The following is a 15655-nucleotide window of genomic DNA, read 5'->3' as shown; positions in this document are numbered from 1 at the left end:
GGGAGCTGTCTGGTGGCAGCTTGGGACAGAATGGCTGAGTGTGTGCTGGAGCGAGCACATCACATCTCCATTCAGAACAGCTAGACAGGACTGGGGCTGGCTCCCTTTCTCTCTGAGGAAGTGACTTCTGAGAATGCCCTATCCTGTGACCTGAGGACCCCCTGCTTGACCCTTAAAGACCCCATAGAGTCTTCCAAAAGTACTTCCCTATGAGCCTCAGCACCACTTCTGGCTTGTTTCTATGTATGTAGTACCAAGGAATCGAACCCGGGTCTTTGTGCATGCTAGGCAAGCACTCTGCCACTAGGCCAAACTCCCAGCCCCAAAGGCACTCTTTTACATGAATATGACACAATCTGCTTTTCTTTGTTGGCAGCAGATTTTTTTTTTTCTTTTAAGAACAGCTGGTAATTTATTGTCTGAGTGTTAAAGGCATCTGTTAGTTAGGTTATGTTTCTGCATGGCTGGATCCAGTGATTGAAACAATAGGATGAGGAACTGGTTTTTCTTGATCATTTACCTCTTCCCCTCCCCCCCTCCCCGGTTGACTTTGGTTTTCTTTTTCAGAGAAGTTTAAAAAAAATTAAAAATTTATCTTTACAAGGTTTCATTTTTTAGTTTTAAACTATTTTTAAGTGGTTAGACAAAGGAATTGCCATGTAATCGAGCAGTTTGTGAGTATAATACATCTTGCTCAGTGCCGCCTCTTTCGACACTCTCACCCATAGGGGTTTTAATTCAACATCAGTGCATCTTGATCGGTGTTGCCCCCTCCCATCATTCCCTCAATCTCTACCAGCCTCATTCATCCCCTCGAGTCACAGAGCAGTTTTACATACACAGAGAGCTGAGAGGAAGGTCTGGAGATTTCCCCTTCACCCTGCCCTCCACAGTACACACGTTCTCCACACTGTCAGCGTCCCCATCCGGTGGTACGTTTATTACTGTCAATGTCTGTGGACATCACGATCTCCGGAAGTCTGTAGCTTATGGTGGGGTCTTCTCTTGTATACTGTATGGTTTCTGGCCAATGTATGGTGATGTGTGTCATATTGTAACATATAGAATAGTTTCACATGGTTTACAATATTAACATTCAGGAGGTTTCAACCCTTGTTCTCGTACAATTATCTGCTATATTGTCTCTTGTCAGATTTTACCTGTGACTCCAATAATGTTTTGATATAGTGCCCCTCCCCCAGGAGAAAACACGTTGTGTTTTAACCATTCATTATGAGCAGTCTTCAACCTGGAATTATTCCTGCTCCTCTTCCCCCTCTAACTCCTCCTCCTTCTCTTTCTTCTCCCCTTCCTCCTCCTCCTCCTTGTATATTTTAATTGATTGTTTTATTGTGGGGGGAGGGTTGTTCCTAGACTTGAACTCAGGGCCTTGTGCTCATCTTTTTCATCAGGGCTGGAGCTCTACCACTTGAACCATATCTCCCCAATCTGGCATTTTGCTGGTGAATTCGAGCTAGAGTGTCTTGGACTTTCCCGCCTGGGCTGGCTTTGAATTGTAATCCTTAGATCTCAGCCTCTTGAGTAGAATTATAGTTATTCACCCTCCATCTTTTCCCCTCTACCCTTGCTCTCATTCCCCTCAGTATTCCCATAGCTCGTATCCCGTTCTGTATATCTGTATGTATGCATACGTGTGTATTATGCATGGGTGTATATGTTTGGGTACCTGTCCCTGCCCATGAATAAGCATGTCCTTTAGATCTAGATTCCACAAATGAGTTAAAAGGTCAAAAAAAATTTTTTTTGAATCTTAGATCTGAAGCATGGGTCTAAAATACGTTCACAAATTGAGCAGCCCTAATTAGAAAACACAGAATGACCCAAAACCTAAACCTTTTGTGAGTGCCCACGTGAGGCCACAGTTGGACATTTCCACACCTGCCTTCCCGTGGAGCACAGCTCAAACATGGGTGTGCTAAACACATGATATAAAATTTGCCTCTGGGTTACAGGAATAACACTGTAAAGTTTCTGGGCCATACAAGTGCCATTTTGTATCTGGATTTGGATTTCATCCCCCAAGCCACCTGATTTCCATAGACTCAAATATTCCAAAACCTCAAAGTAAAGTCCTGACAGTCCCAGGCACTGAGGCTGAGGGACACTTAGCATATTGTAGGGGGTGTGGCAGCCTCTGTCTGTCCTGTGGCTCTGTGGCTTCTCTCTGTGACCCTGTGTTGCCCCCAGGTGAAGAGCGAGCCCTGTGTCTGGTGGACGTGAAGAAGGTGAAGCAGTCCCTGGCACAGTCGCACCTTCCTGCCCAGCCTGACATCTCACCGAACGTGTTTGAAGCTGTCAAGGGCTGCCATTTGTTTGGTGCAGGCAAGGTAAGTTCTCAGGCCTCTCTGCTGGAATGTTCTTGAAAGCTGCATAGCACCTCCTCCCTCCTCCAGCTCCTTCTTCTTCTTTTCTTTTGCCGGTACTTGGGTCTTGAATTCAGGGCCTTTCATCTATTCATCAGGCCCTTTCCTGCTTTGTGCTCGCTGTTTTGAAGCTGGATTCTCTTAAATGTTCTGTCTGGGCTGGCTTCATGTTAGGGCTGACTTCACATTATCATACCCCAAGTCCACTCTCCTGGGTAACCTGGATTATGGGTGTGAGCCACATACAAGTGATTCTGCCTTCCTGGAGGTGTTTGGTAATGTCTAGAGCCACTCAGATTGCCACGGTGGAGGTGTTGGTGTCCTTTAGGAGACAAGGCCACAATGCTTCCTGTCCTTCTGTAGTGCACAAAATACACAACATCTCCCAGCACAAAGAACCATCTGGCCCAGCTCGTCAGCAGTGCCGAGGTTGAGAGACACAGCTCTGAGTCACCAGCCACCACCTGGTGACCCTCTCTCGTCTTTCTTTTCCCTCCTGCCTTTCAGATTGAGAATGGGCTCTGCATCTGTGCGGCCATGCCCAGCAAAGTTGTCATCCTCCGCTACAACGAAAACCTCAGCAAGTACTGCATTCGGAAGGTGTGTCATGGTCCCGGCTGTCCTGCTCTCCCTGGGGAGGGGAGCCTTGTGGAAAGCACCTCAGGGACCCCCTCCTATCTGCCATCCGTCAGCGTGGGGCCACCTCCCTAGCTCTGCAGAGCCCAGGGCTGTGAGAGCTCCTAGTAGCTGCTCTTGCTTTTTGCTTCCCCTGTTTGGGAATGACCTCGTAAGGAGTTCAGCCTGTGGTGGAGGTGACGAAAGAGTGGCTCCTGTAGGGCACATGTGCCCGGGTTTTCTCAGCACCCAGAGGCTTTCTGTGATGGGACAAGCCAGTGTTGCCTCTTGTTTGACTTGCGATGAGGGGGCTGGGTCTCCCCAGATCAGCGTGTTGGGGGAGGGTGCTTGCAAGGCAGACACTCTGGAATTGTTCTTGCTTTCAGAGAAAGTGTCTGCTATTTCCAGAGAGTAGCCATCGTTAGCCTGGTTTATTTCAGAGTGTGTGTGTGTGTGTGTGTGAGAGAGAGAGAGAGAGAGAGAGAGAGAGAGAGAGAGAGAGAGAGAGAGAGAGAGAGAGAGAGAGAGAGAGAGAGAGAGAGAGATGGGGGGGCGGGGAGAATTTGTCCTGAAAGTGAAAGGAGGAGGTGAATGATATGTAGAAAAAGTTTGGTCCTGGGAAGGAAGTGGCTAGCCCGGTGTGGGTGTTACTGACTACTGATGGGAGCAGTGGTTGACCTGTCTGTATCCCACTCTTGGTAGTTCATCCCTGATCCTTAGGCATAGCAGAATTGAGGCCCCACACTCAGTTTAATGTTCCTGCCCTTTTCACTTCACCAAGTAATGCCAGCATTTCCTCTTCCTAGCAGGTGACCAATATAAATATTCAGTGATGCTGCTGCTGATTAAAGTTTGAACTGTGTAATCCTGGAAAAGTCCAGAAACCATTGTATCTGTATGGTTTCCAAGCAGCAGCGTGGAATAAGCTTGCTCCGAGGCTGTTTTGTTTTGTTTGATGACATTAGGATTGGCCCACAAGTGGGTACAAATAATTAGGAAGCAATTAAGACAGGAGTGCAATAATGGTGATGTTGATAATTGTGTAATATAGTTCGTTAGAACCTTAGACACTAGCAGGAAGGATTCTAAAGCCATGCATTCTAAGCACCCATAAGTTGGTGTGTTTTTTTTTTTCAGGATGTCTCCCTCCTTCCCCAATAAAAATGCATTGTCATGCCTTTTGGTTTAGCTGTAGTTTCTAACCCCTTTTTGGCTATTGCTTTGCCTTGTTTCTTAAGAAGTTTGGGGTTGTATGAAAAACATAACAGGCTAGCAGACAGCTCACCTGAGAGGGCATCCTGAGAGGTCCTCTTTAGATGAAAGATGTCTTTAGGAGAGATGTCAGGCTTTGTGTGATGGGAGCCAGTCTGACTGTCTGCGAGGCTTGGTGTGATGCTTGGGCAGGACCAGGATAGCAGTGGAAACGGTGTGGTCATGCCATCTCTCACGTCCTCTCCTCTGTCCCCATCCTCAGGAGATAGAGACCTCTGAGCCCTGTAGCTGTATCCACTTCACCAATTACAGTATCCTCATTGGAACCAACAAATTCTACGAAATCGACATGAAGCAGTACACGCTCGAGGGTAGGGCGGGGTTCTCCTCTCCACCCCGAGTCAGGCCGGGGCCTTGGGGTGGCTGGAAAGGCATTGCTGAAGCTGCTTCTCCCCTGTCTTCACAGAGTTCCTGGACAAGAATGACCACTCCTTGGCCCCGGCTGTGTTTGCCTCTTCGTCCAACAGCTTCCCTGTGTCCATCGTGCAGGTGAATGGCGCAGGGCAGCGAGAGGAGTACTTGCTGTGCTTCCACGGTGAGGAGTCCCAGCTGGGGCCCTGGGGAGCAGGGGAGGGGGGAAGTGGCTGGCCAGGTCAGCATAGATTTCACTGGGGGAATGGAGACAGTGAGTCCACTACCAGGGCCCTCCAGGGATGTTCCCAAAGGACAGATGATCAGCACACACACCCCCCAACCCCCAACCCTTCTGCTCTGTCCCTTCCTCCCTTTCTCTGTAGTCTCTTCTGACCTTGAATTCATGATCTTCCTGTCTCAACCAAGTGCCAGGATTATGGACTTTATTTCTCTCTCCCTCCCTCTAGCTCTCCCTTCCTCCCTTCTCTTTAGATTTTTTTCTTGATACTTTCCTGTTTTATTTTTTAGTTTTTAATCTCTGATCTCCATCTCTCCTTCCCTATCTCTGGCTCTCTGGCCCTCTCTCTGCCCATTCTTTCTTGTCATCTTATTTCTTTCCTATCTGTCTTGTCTCTTCCTTCTTCCCTCTCCCCCTTCTTTTTGTGCTCCCCTCCTCCTTTTCACCTGAAGCATCTTTATTTAATAAATTTAAAAATCCTCACTGAATAGAACTGGGAGATGGCTGTGCAGAGGTCCTGGAGCTGTTAATAATCCAGTTCAGTCCGGCCTGTTGTCCCCCAGGCTCTTCCTTGTTCTGTTGTTATAGTGTGTGTTACACACACATACACACACACACACACACACACACACACACACACACACACACACACACACACACACACACACACACACACACACACACACACACACACACACACACACACACACACACACACACACACACACACACACACACACACACACACACACACACACACACACACACACCCCTCTGCCACTTCTGGTGCTGACACGCCTGTGCTCTTGACATCTTGCAGAATTTGGGGTGTTCGTGGATTCTTACGGGAGGCGTAGCCGCACAGATGATCTCAAGTGGAGTCGCTTACCTTTGGCCTTTGGTACGTGGGTGGGGCTCCTTTTACCAGCACTGGTGGCCTGGGAACTCTCATTGGCCTAAGCACGGTGCTCATAGAGTCCCAGAGACCAAGGACCATGCATAGTAGTTCCCTAAAGACATTGGTGTAAGGATTCTGAGGCTTGCTGAAAGCTTGATCAGATAGCCCTGCCTGACAGTGGAGTAGCAAACTAATGACGTGCCACCAGGAATGTAATGACAGTGACCTTTCACCAGGGGGGGGGGGGAGGGAGGGGGCTGAGGGGCACCCAGTGGCAAGTCATCTCCCTTCCTGTCTTGGGGATTGAACCCAGGACGTTACACTTTACCTCTGAGCCACATCCCAGCCCACCAGTCCCTTTTGTAATTAATGGTTTTAAAGTCACACTGGATACAGCTGATATAAACAGGCACACATTCTCTGTCTCTCTATCCTTCTAGCTCTTTGTGCAAATACAGGGATATTAAATAGTACATTCTTAAGGCATGCACAGTGGCTCACACCTGTAATCCTAGCTACTCAGGAGGCTGAGATCTGAGGATCAAGGTTCAAAGCCAGTCCGGGCACTAAAGATTGTGAGACTCTTATCTCCAGTTAATCCCTAGAAAACGGGAAGTGGGGCTTGGCTCAAGGGTAGGGCAGTAGCCTTGAGCTGAAGAGCACAGGGACAATGCCCAGGCCCAGGGGTAGGGTGATAGCCTTGAGCTGAAAAACTCAGGGACAGCGCCCAGGCCAAGTTCAAGCCCCATGACCTCCCCCCCCCCCAAAAAAAATAGCACATTCTTTTCTGTTTCTGGTTTCATTTATTTTGTTTTCCTGATCTTGAACTGTGGGCCTAGGCGCTGTCCCTGAACTTCTTTTGCCCAAGGTTAGTGCTCTATCACTTGAGCCACAGTGCCACTTCTGGCTTTTTAGAGTAGTTTATTGGAGATAAGAGTCTCATGGATTTTCCTGCCCAGGCTAACTTCAAACCATGATCCTCAGATCTTAGCCCCCTGAGTAGCTAGGATTATAGGAGTGAGCCACTGATGCCTGAATTTATTTATTTATTTATTTATTTTTTGAGATGAGAATCTCACTCTGTAAGCTCATACTGACTTTGAACTCCTAGCTCTTCCTGCTTCAGACTCCAGAGGGCTGGAATTCCAGACCAGCACTACCACATCTGGCAAAACTTTATGTTCTTATTGCCACTTTTTCTTTTCTTTTTTTTTTTTTGGCCAGTCCTGGGGCATGGACTCAAGGCCTGAGCATTGTTCTTGGACTTTTTTTCTCAAGGCTAGCACTCTACCACTTGAGCCACAGCACCATTTCCAGTTTTTTCTGTGTATGTGGTACCGAGGAATCGAACCTGGGTTTTTGTGCATGCTAGGCAAGCACTCTACCACTAGGCCAAACTCCCAGCTCCTTATTGCCACTTTTAAAATGTTTTTTTTTTTAATTACCAATAAAGTTGCACACTTTACACAGTGTTATGAGGTCCTGCAAATATCCCCTTGGCCGTGCAGAATTCCATAGGTGACCCTCTATAATATACAGCTGAATTGATTTCCCATCTTCTGCTGGGACCTGGTTTGCTGGGTCAAAGGAGGCCATGAGGCCAGGCTTTGAAGTCTTCTCTTTCAACCCTCCTTTGCCTCACACTCTTCCTCCATGGCCGCCATACAGCCTACCGAGAACCCTACTTGTTTGTGACCCACTTCAACTCGCTCGAAGTCATTGAGATCCAGGCACGCTCCTCCCTGGGGTAAGCATTGCCCTTCCCTGTTTTGAGAGCCTCAGCTACCGGTGGAGGTGTTGGCGCCCGCCCAGCAGTGGAGGCGACGCGCAGGGACCTCAACTCTTGTCTGTGTCTCCACAGGACCCCCGCCCGAGCCTATCTGGAAATCCCTAACCCTCGCTACCTGGGCCCTGCAATCTCCTCAGGAGCCATTTACCTGGCTTCCTCATACCAGGATAAGTTAAGGGTCATTTGCTGCAAAGGAAACCTCGTGAAGGAGTCCGGCACCGACCACCACCGGGTGCCCTCCACCTCCCGCAGGTATGGCGATCCCTCCCCTCCCTCCTTTCCTGGGTCCGGGGCAGTCAGTGCTGCAGAGCACGGGAAACCTCGCTGAACCGGTCGGAGGTGTCCCTCCTTTCAGATCACGGTGAGATCTGTGGCCGTGGCGTGGCATGGGTCCGTAGTGGCCGCCGGAGACTCTGGAAAAGCGGAACGCACTCGCCCTCTCCGGGGGTTGGGTGGGGGGATGCGCGGGGCTTCCCGGGCTGCCCAGGACCGCCCAGGGGAGGGGCGCGGGATCACAGCCCTGCCACGGCTGCCGGAGGTTGTTTGGGAGCCCAGCCGTCCACAGCCTGAACTTGGTGGCCAGGCAGGACCTCTGGGAAGAGAGGAGGCCGACGGCCGGCACGGAGGGTGCTTGTACTGGCCGTGGTGGGACGCAGCTCCAGTCGCAGTGAACAGGGGCCGAGGACGGTCTGCTTTCTGAGCATGCGCTAGGGCCACTAAGACTCAGGAAGCCAACTAGAGGGGGCATTGCCGGCTGGGCGGCAGGTGACAGCGACAAACACAGGCTCTCCCAGAACCACTCCCTGGCATCAGGCGCGTGGTGGGCCCTGACTTCTGGGTGGTGGCAGACTTGCTGCCTAGCAGAAGGCAGTCAGTCCTTTGGCCCCCCTCTCAGTTCTGGAAGAGACCACGGTGGAAGGAGACAGTGTGGAGAGGGGGCTGGCGAAGGGGGAAACAAGTTGACAAACCGATCTCTTGGGCATCCCGGCTGGGCCCCGACCCCTCCGTCCCCGTGTTCTGGTGGCTCCAGGCACCTTGTACAACTGTCAGGTCAGGGAGAGAAAACCAAGCTTCCTGCACGGTGGTGCTTACTTGTAGTGAGCGGTGGTGAGGCCGGGCCAGGGGCCGCCCCGGGCGGGAAGGAAGCGCTCCCCTCAGCTGCCCACCTGCGCCCCTCTCTCCTTGCCAGTAGCCCCAACAAGCGAGGCCCGCCCACGTACAACGAGCACATCACCAAGCGCGTGGCCTCCAGCCCGGCGCCCCCCGAAGGCCCCAGCCACCCCCGTGAGCCAAGCACACCCCACCGCTACCGCGACCGCGAGGGCCGGACGGAGCTGCGCAGGGACAAGTCCCCGGGCCGCCCCCTGGAGCGGGAGAAGTCCCCCGGCCGCGTGCTCAGCACGCGCAGGGAGCGCTCCCCGGGCAGGCTGTTCGATGACAGCAGCAGAGGCCGGCTGCCTGCGGGGGCCGTGAGGACCCCCCTGTCCCAGGTGAACAAGGTGAGGCCTAGGGCTGGAGGGGCGGGCGCGGGGTGGCGGTGGAGGGCTTGCCTGGCTCGCCTGCAGAAAGCCCTGGGTCCGATTCCTCAGCACTGCATAGACAGAAAAGGCCAGAAGTGGCGCTGAGGCTCAAATGGTAGAGTGCTAGCTTGAGCGAAAGCAGCTCAGAGACAGGGTTCAAACCCCAGGACTGGCAAAAAAAAAAAGTCAGGGGGGGAAGGGGCGGAAAATGCCATCACTGAGTTGGATGGGGGGGGGAATATGAGTTTTAGAAGTAAAGGCTTCCTTTATTGCCTCCGGAACAAACAAGAAGGTGTTTGCAATGAAGGTGTTTGTGAGTGTACGCAGAATAGCCAAAGGGAATGTTGTTCTCTACCCAGAGGCGTGTGTTAACAACTCTGAATAGTCTGGGTTATTACAGTATGTGTGTATCCCCCATTTAAACACACCGCTAACTCTTCTAGACAGTGCTGTGTGCATCGTGCTTTCCCATAGCTGTACACGCACATTTTTTAAGAGTTTGCGTTTTCGAAGAACTTCCTTCTTTTTTTGTCCGTTGTGGGACTTGAACTCTGGGGCTGGGCATTGTTCCTGAGCTCTTCAGCTCAAGGCTACTGCCCTACCCCTTGAGCACCACTTCAGCTTTTCTGGTGGTTAATTGGAGATCAGAGTCTCACTGGACTTTAGAGCCCGGATCTAACATTGAACTTTTATCCTCAGATCTCAGCCTCCTGAGTAGCCAGGATTATAGGTGTAAGCCATGGTACCCAGCTTTTCTCTTCTTTTTTAATGTGTGTGTTAGCAAAAAAAAAACAAAAACAAAAAACAAAAAACAGCTCATATTTGCCTTTTTTGCTCAAGGCTGGCACTCTACCACTTGAGCCACACTTCCAGTTGGTGGCTTTTTCTTTTTTGATAATTAAAAGGATCTCTTGGATTTGTCTTGCATAGCTGGCTTCAAACTGCTATCCTCAGATCTCAGCCTCTTGAGAACTTTTTAGAAGTTCTTTAACTATGTGCATATATTACCTGTGTGATTTATTGGGTTAGATGGTGAGGACACAGGTGTAGGCATGGAACGAGGCAACTGGCTCAGTGGGGCTCTGGTGCTTCTTGATCTTTGATGGGCCTCTTTCAAGCCCTCAGAGGCTGATTTTCTGAATGGCATTTTCCTTCTAATACAACCTACTATCAGCCCTTTTGCTGTAAAGAAAGGGAACAACACAATCAAATTCTGTGCACATGTGTACTGGTGTTTCATGCATGAGTACACACCACGGGGGGATTCAGGTTCGAGAGTCATTTTTGGTGACTTTTGCTCCCAGACTGCACCCAGCCTTTGAGGGCCGGCCCTGTAACTTGCCATTGCCTGGCATAGCATCCCTATCAAGCACTATAGGCCAGATTCAGTGCTACAAACTTGCGGGGTTTATGGGAAACAAGCCTAGCAGTTCCCAGTTTCATTTTTCCTTTTCCTTCTTTCTACTCTGCTTCCTAGGTCTGGGACCAGTCTTCAGTATAAATCTCAGCCAGAAAACAAACAACTGCTCATCTCAGTCTGCAGGAAAACACCAAACACACTATGGATGCCTGCTACGGGGGACCTTAGCGCCTGCCTGCTTGGCCAGTCCCTGGCCCAGCTGAGTCCAGCCCCATCCCTGCACAGACACCCTGTCTCCAGGGGGTGAGGGTGGCTGAGGCCCTTGGGCGCCTCCTCTAAAGGCACCTTCCTGCAGTCTTTCTCTTTGCACTTTGTTACTCCCTCAGCATACACAGACTTGGGTACCTAGCTGTGGCCTGTACCAGTTCATCACCGGAAACCAACCCAGACCCTAACTGTGCTTAGAATCCTCCTTAGCTATTGAAGATCTTAGGGGTTTGGTTGGTTTTCATTTTCTTCTTCCTTTGTTTCTTTTTCTTTCTTTCTTTCTTTTTTCTAAGAGAACGGAATTCTTAATAGATTTGAATAGCAATGTATTTCCTGTTGTAGTCATTTTTAGCTAGATCCATCATCATCAGGTCTTTGCCCCTGAAATGTAGTATAGAAAAGTCCCTGTCTGCCAGGTGGCTAACTCCTGCATTCATGTAGCTGCATTCTTGTCCCATTTCAATTTAGATGGCCCTGTTTTATCCAGGGTGACATCATAGCCAAATGTTTACTGTTCTCATTGCCTTTTATGGCCTTGACGATTTCCCCTCCCACCAGCTGAGAATGTATGGAGGTCATCAAGCCTCCTCGGAGGCAGTGACCTGGGGCCAAGGGACCTCACTGAGCTTTCCTTCCCCGACCCTCAGCGTCTCATCTGCCCCACCCCCACCCCCAGCCTGCTGTCCCTGCTCTCCATGTAGCTTTGGCCAGGAAAGCATGCAATAGACTTGCTCGGAGCCCAGCATTAATGGGTCTTGGGGTTGAGCAGGGGATTGAGGTCATCTACCTCCTGTCCCCCCCCCCCCGCCCCGTGGCGTGTTGCTCCCCACTCTGGGATGAGGAAGAGACCCATCCAGGAGCTCTGCATGGCGGTTCACTGCATGTGCTGCCCCCCGACCTGGCTGCCCCACCCACCTTACCCCTTGGGTTGCTCTGCCAATGTATCGATGCCATCACAGCTCCCGCCTAATCAAGACCCTCTGACCACTTTGCCAGCTAATGGCCACATTAAGCTACAGTCTGTAGCATTAAACAAACCACAAAACGCTCAAGCCTTACGACCAGAGAAGGATTTCAGCAAACCACCTTCCTCACCCCCCTCTCTCTTTCTCTTTCTCTCTCTCTCTCTGTTTTCCCTTGACTTTCACGCTTCCCTGCCAACTTACTTCCTCGAGATGACTCTGTTCACACAAAACCCAGCACGGTTCTATCCCACGAAACTGTGACTTCCTAAAAGAGCCTTTCCCTAGGGTTAGACCCGGATGTTGGAGAGAGAAAGCCGCAGCTCAACTCTTCCAGCTCAACTCTGTGGGGTTGGCAGGTCCTCCCCTCCGGTGCCGTGCGGCTCACCCTCGTTCTCTCTACCCTCTGTAGAGTGTAGAATTCCTGGAGGCTTTGCAGTTGGCAAGCTAACTAGCGGCCTTATTTCTGCCTTCAATCTCCCTCCAGGCCTCTCCTGCTGTGAATTCCTCACCACTCTTAGGCACCTCCTGACAACTGAGGCACATCCCATGTAGGCTGAAAGGTAGACTCGTTCCCATGGGAGCAAGTGACCGTGACTGTGTATTCCAAACCCATGTGTCCACAGTTCGGGTCACTTTCCAGATAGCAACCTGGCCCAAATACCGGCTCCTTCCTGCTCGTCTCTTTAACCTAAGTGCTTTCTTGTTTGAAACACCCATGCACCTCCATGTCTTAGCCCCTTTGGCAATGTGTCCTGCTGTTGTGTTTTATGTGTTGCTTGGAATTTTTTCGGGGGTCATTATTCTCTCCTCTCCGATCCCCCAGGGCAGATCTGACTGAATGTTTGCTGAAGTTTTTGTCTCTTGGTCCATGAGTATTTGGAAAGGTCACTGATAATTGGTCTTTCAGTCTTGGCATTTCATTTAGGATCTCCATGAGAAATGGGCGTGTTGAGCCCTGAGAAATGTATATCGTGTGTCTCATTTGTGAAATGCTTCCTGCTATATAGAACTAGCTCAAAAGACTGTACATATTTACAAGAAACTTTATATTCGTAAAAAAAAAAGGAAATTGAATTGGTTTCTACTTTTTTATTGTACAAGGTGCATTTTTCAACACTTATTTTTGGTTTCAATGGTGGTAGGGATGGACCGCCATCTTCACTGGAGGGTGGCGGATTCCGTGTGACCACCCAGATGCCAGCAGGAAATACTGAACCACAAAATTGCAGTCAAAAGCTTATTAGCATAAATAAGATTCTAGGTCTCCAAAAGTACAGGCTTTTTCTTCATTACCTTTTTTATTCAGAGTGAGAAAGAGAACATAAGGAGCAATTGAAGATCCACCTTGAGAGAAATGAACTTGGTTGTTGCAGAATAGTGAAATAAAGCAATGATATGAAAACAGGGTTTGGTGCGGTCATCTATTTGCTTCACAGAGACCATGGAGAATCCACTGTCAGTGTGGGGATGGGATCATGCCATCATGGCGGGGCCTTAACTCTGTAGGAGGTATGGTGACAGCACATGATGCTACTATCCTGAAATCAGCTTGGTGTGATATCACTGGTTTGGCCAGTAAATACTCCCAGGGAACCATGAATTGGTGATTAAGGCCATTTTATAGGTCTGGGACCAGGAAAGCTTCTTAAAGTAGTCAAGTAGGCCATTTAGAAAGGATTACTCAAGATTACCTACACTGTAGCTCCGTAGGCAAGCAGGTCAAGGGAAGATTTCTCCCATCCCATTAGGATGGGGCCACAGAGCAGGTGATAATAGTCATTCCTTTAGAGAGAGGCATTCTGATCAAGGGGACGAAACATGTGAACACTTCTGTTTTTAAGTGGATGGATTTTTATAGCTGCAAGTTAAATTTTCACTACCACTTTGCTATATTAACTTGCCTGGTTCAGATAATACACTAGGTTTGGCAAAGGGTGGGATTATTTATTTCTAGCTATACTTAGGCTTTGGCCTTGTGATTGACAGTAGGCACTCTACTGTGGAGCCATACCTCCACCCCTCCCTTCCTTCCTTCCTTCCTTCCCTCCTTCCTTCCTTTCCTCCTTCCTTCCTTCCCTCCTTCCTTCCCTCCTTCCTTCCTTCCTTCCTTCCTTCCTTTCCTTTCCTTTCCCTTCCCTTTCCTTCCTTCCTTCCTTCCTTCCTTCCTTCCTTCCTTCCTTCCTTCCTTCCTTCCCTTTCCTTTCCTTTCCTTTCCTTTCCTTTCCTTTCCTTTCCTTCCTTCCTTCCTTCTTTTTTTCTTTCTTTCTTTTTTTTTTTTTCCAGCTTTGGTCATGAACTTGGTCCTGAGATCTTTTGCTCAAGGCTAGCACTCTACCACTTTAAGTCACAGCTCTCTTTCTCATTTTCTGATAAGAGTCTCCCAGACTTTCCTGCATGGTCTGGATTTGAATCCGGATTCTCAGATCTCAGCCAGCCTCCCTGAGTAGCTAGGATGACAGATGTGGCCACCAGTGCCGGGCTGCCTCCAGATCTTTTCTTTGGCACTAATTTTTTTTTTTAAGATAAGGTTTTGCTTTTTACTCAGACTTCATGAACCATGATTTTTTTTTTTCCTCTTCCCCAGGCTTCCTGTCCTAGCTGGAATGACAAAGCATATGCCACCATGTCCAGCTTCTTCCACTGAGATGTGATCTCATAAACTTTACTGCCTAGGTTATCCCAGAACTAGGCTCCTTCCAGTCTCCAGAGCTGGACTGAGAAGTTCCCATCGTGTGCTTAGCTATTGGTTGAGAAGGGGTCTCATGTGTGTGCGCTGAGGCTTGCCCTCAAACTATGCTCCTCTGATCTCAGGCTCTTGAATAGGATTACTAGAACTTTTCAATAAACTATTCTGACCATGACCAAAATTTAGCCTGCAGAATCCTATCTGGCATGGCTTGTGATAGGCACCAAAGAGAATTCTGTTTGTCGTTTGTCTTTTACAGTTGGCCATAAAAGCCTGCCATGAGGTTGTAAGGATGAACATAACTCAGGGAGGAAGTAAAATGTTAGAACCTTTCTTTCCTTATAATATTAGAAAATTCCAACCAGTCATTTTGGCGTTAGGATTTCCATTAGGATTCTTGATGGTCTGAACTACTTCAAAAGGGAAGTAAACATGGGCTAGTTCCAAAAGGAATGTGCCAAGAAGTTTCTTTGGACTATAAAGATCCACTGCACAGCCCAATGAGTTACCTGATTACACCATAAAGAGAGGCCCCCCCCCCCTTGCTGCTACCCGTTTCTTAGCCTGAAATTCAATGTATCCAATGTCAGATTTCCTGTGCTTCCAACTTAATTTTTACTTAACTAAAGATGGATTCCAAAGCAAACTGTATAACCAGAAACTTGAACCATTTGGCTCCAAAGAGATGTTTGGTTTAATAAGAGTGACGAGCTAACCCATCTTCAGAATTAGGCCTTTTAAATGTGTTTGGTTTTAGAAAACCATTCCTGGGAAGTTAGGTAAAGGTTAAGGCTGGCCTTCTGGGGCCGGGGCCTGGGACCTTTCTCCCAATCCAAGCAGTTCAGGTGCTTTGTTCCTGTGGTTCTCAGCAGGGGAGAGTGTGCTGCCTCAGAGGCTATCTTAGTAGTGTCTGGAGATGTCTTGGTTCTCATAACTGTGGTGATGGTGGCTAGGACCCAGGGGCTGGGGACTAGGGGATGCCGTTAAACATCCTCCAGTCACAGAATGATTGGGCCCAAAATGTCAGTAGTGTCTGGGTAGTGTCCTTGTGCCTGTCAGGTTTGTGTACTTGTGTACTTGTCCCAGTCAGGTTTTTCTTGGTGGTTTTCACAGACGTTGTCTGAAGTATGGATTGTGGGCTCTAGGGTCAGTGTTTATAGAGAGGAATCAAATGTTGATGCATTCCTTAAGGTGGGGAATGTAGAGTAGTCGAGACTCTCAGCATGGGCTTGCTTTTTCCTTGAGCTTGTCAATGATTAATGGAACCCTGTTTGTCTGGAAGGGGTTATTGAAGGTGGCGGAGAGGA

At 49.2% G+C, this 15655-nt stretch overlaps 1 protein-coding gene across 9 annotated transcripts in view; it reads left to right on the top strand.

Annotated features, from left to right (window-relative positions):
• Positions 1-13064, top strand: part of Cit (citron rho-interacting serine/threonine kinase) — a 183424-nt gene extending 170360 nt beyond the window's left edge. For 6 of the 9 annotated variants that reach the window (XM_090320230.1, XM_090320238.1, XM_090320235.1 and 3 more), the window contains 9 exons: positions 2209-2348; positions 2892-2984; positions 4474-4582; positions 4678-4806; positions 5684-5764; positions 7430-7508; positions 7623-7802; positions 8740-9049; positions 10548-13064. In XM_090320230.1, coding sequence (XP_090176356.1) covers positions 2209-2348; positions 2892-2984; positions 4474-4582; positions 4678-4806; positions 5684-5764; positions 7430-7508; positions 7623-7802; positions 8740-9049; positions 10548-10571 — 1145 coding nt within the window. In that variant the 3' untranslated portion in view covers positions 10572-13064. The remainder of the gene's footprint in view (positions 1-2208; positions 2349-2891; positions 2985-4473; positions 4583-4677; positions 4807-5683; positions 5765-7429; positions 7509-7622; positions 7803-8739; positions 9050-10547) is intronic. The other 3 variants (XM_090320237.1, XM_090320233.1, XM_090320231.1) reach the window with 1 other exon arrangement.
• The last annotated feature ends 2591 nt before the right edge of the window (positions 13065-15655 follow it).

This window comes from Megascapheus bottae, chromosome 28 (assembly GCF_031878675.1).
Source record: "Megascapheus bottae isolate mThoBot1 chromosome 28, mThoBot2.hap1, whole genome shotgun sequence".
Lineage (NCBI taxonomy): Eukaryota > Metazoa > Chordata > Mammalia > Rodentia > Geomyidae > Megascapheus > Megascapheus bottae.
This window is presented reverse-complemented; position numbering and strand designations above follow the sequence as displayed.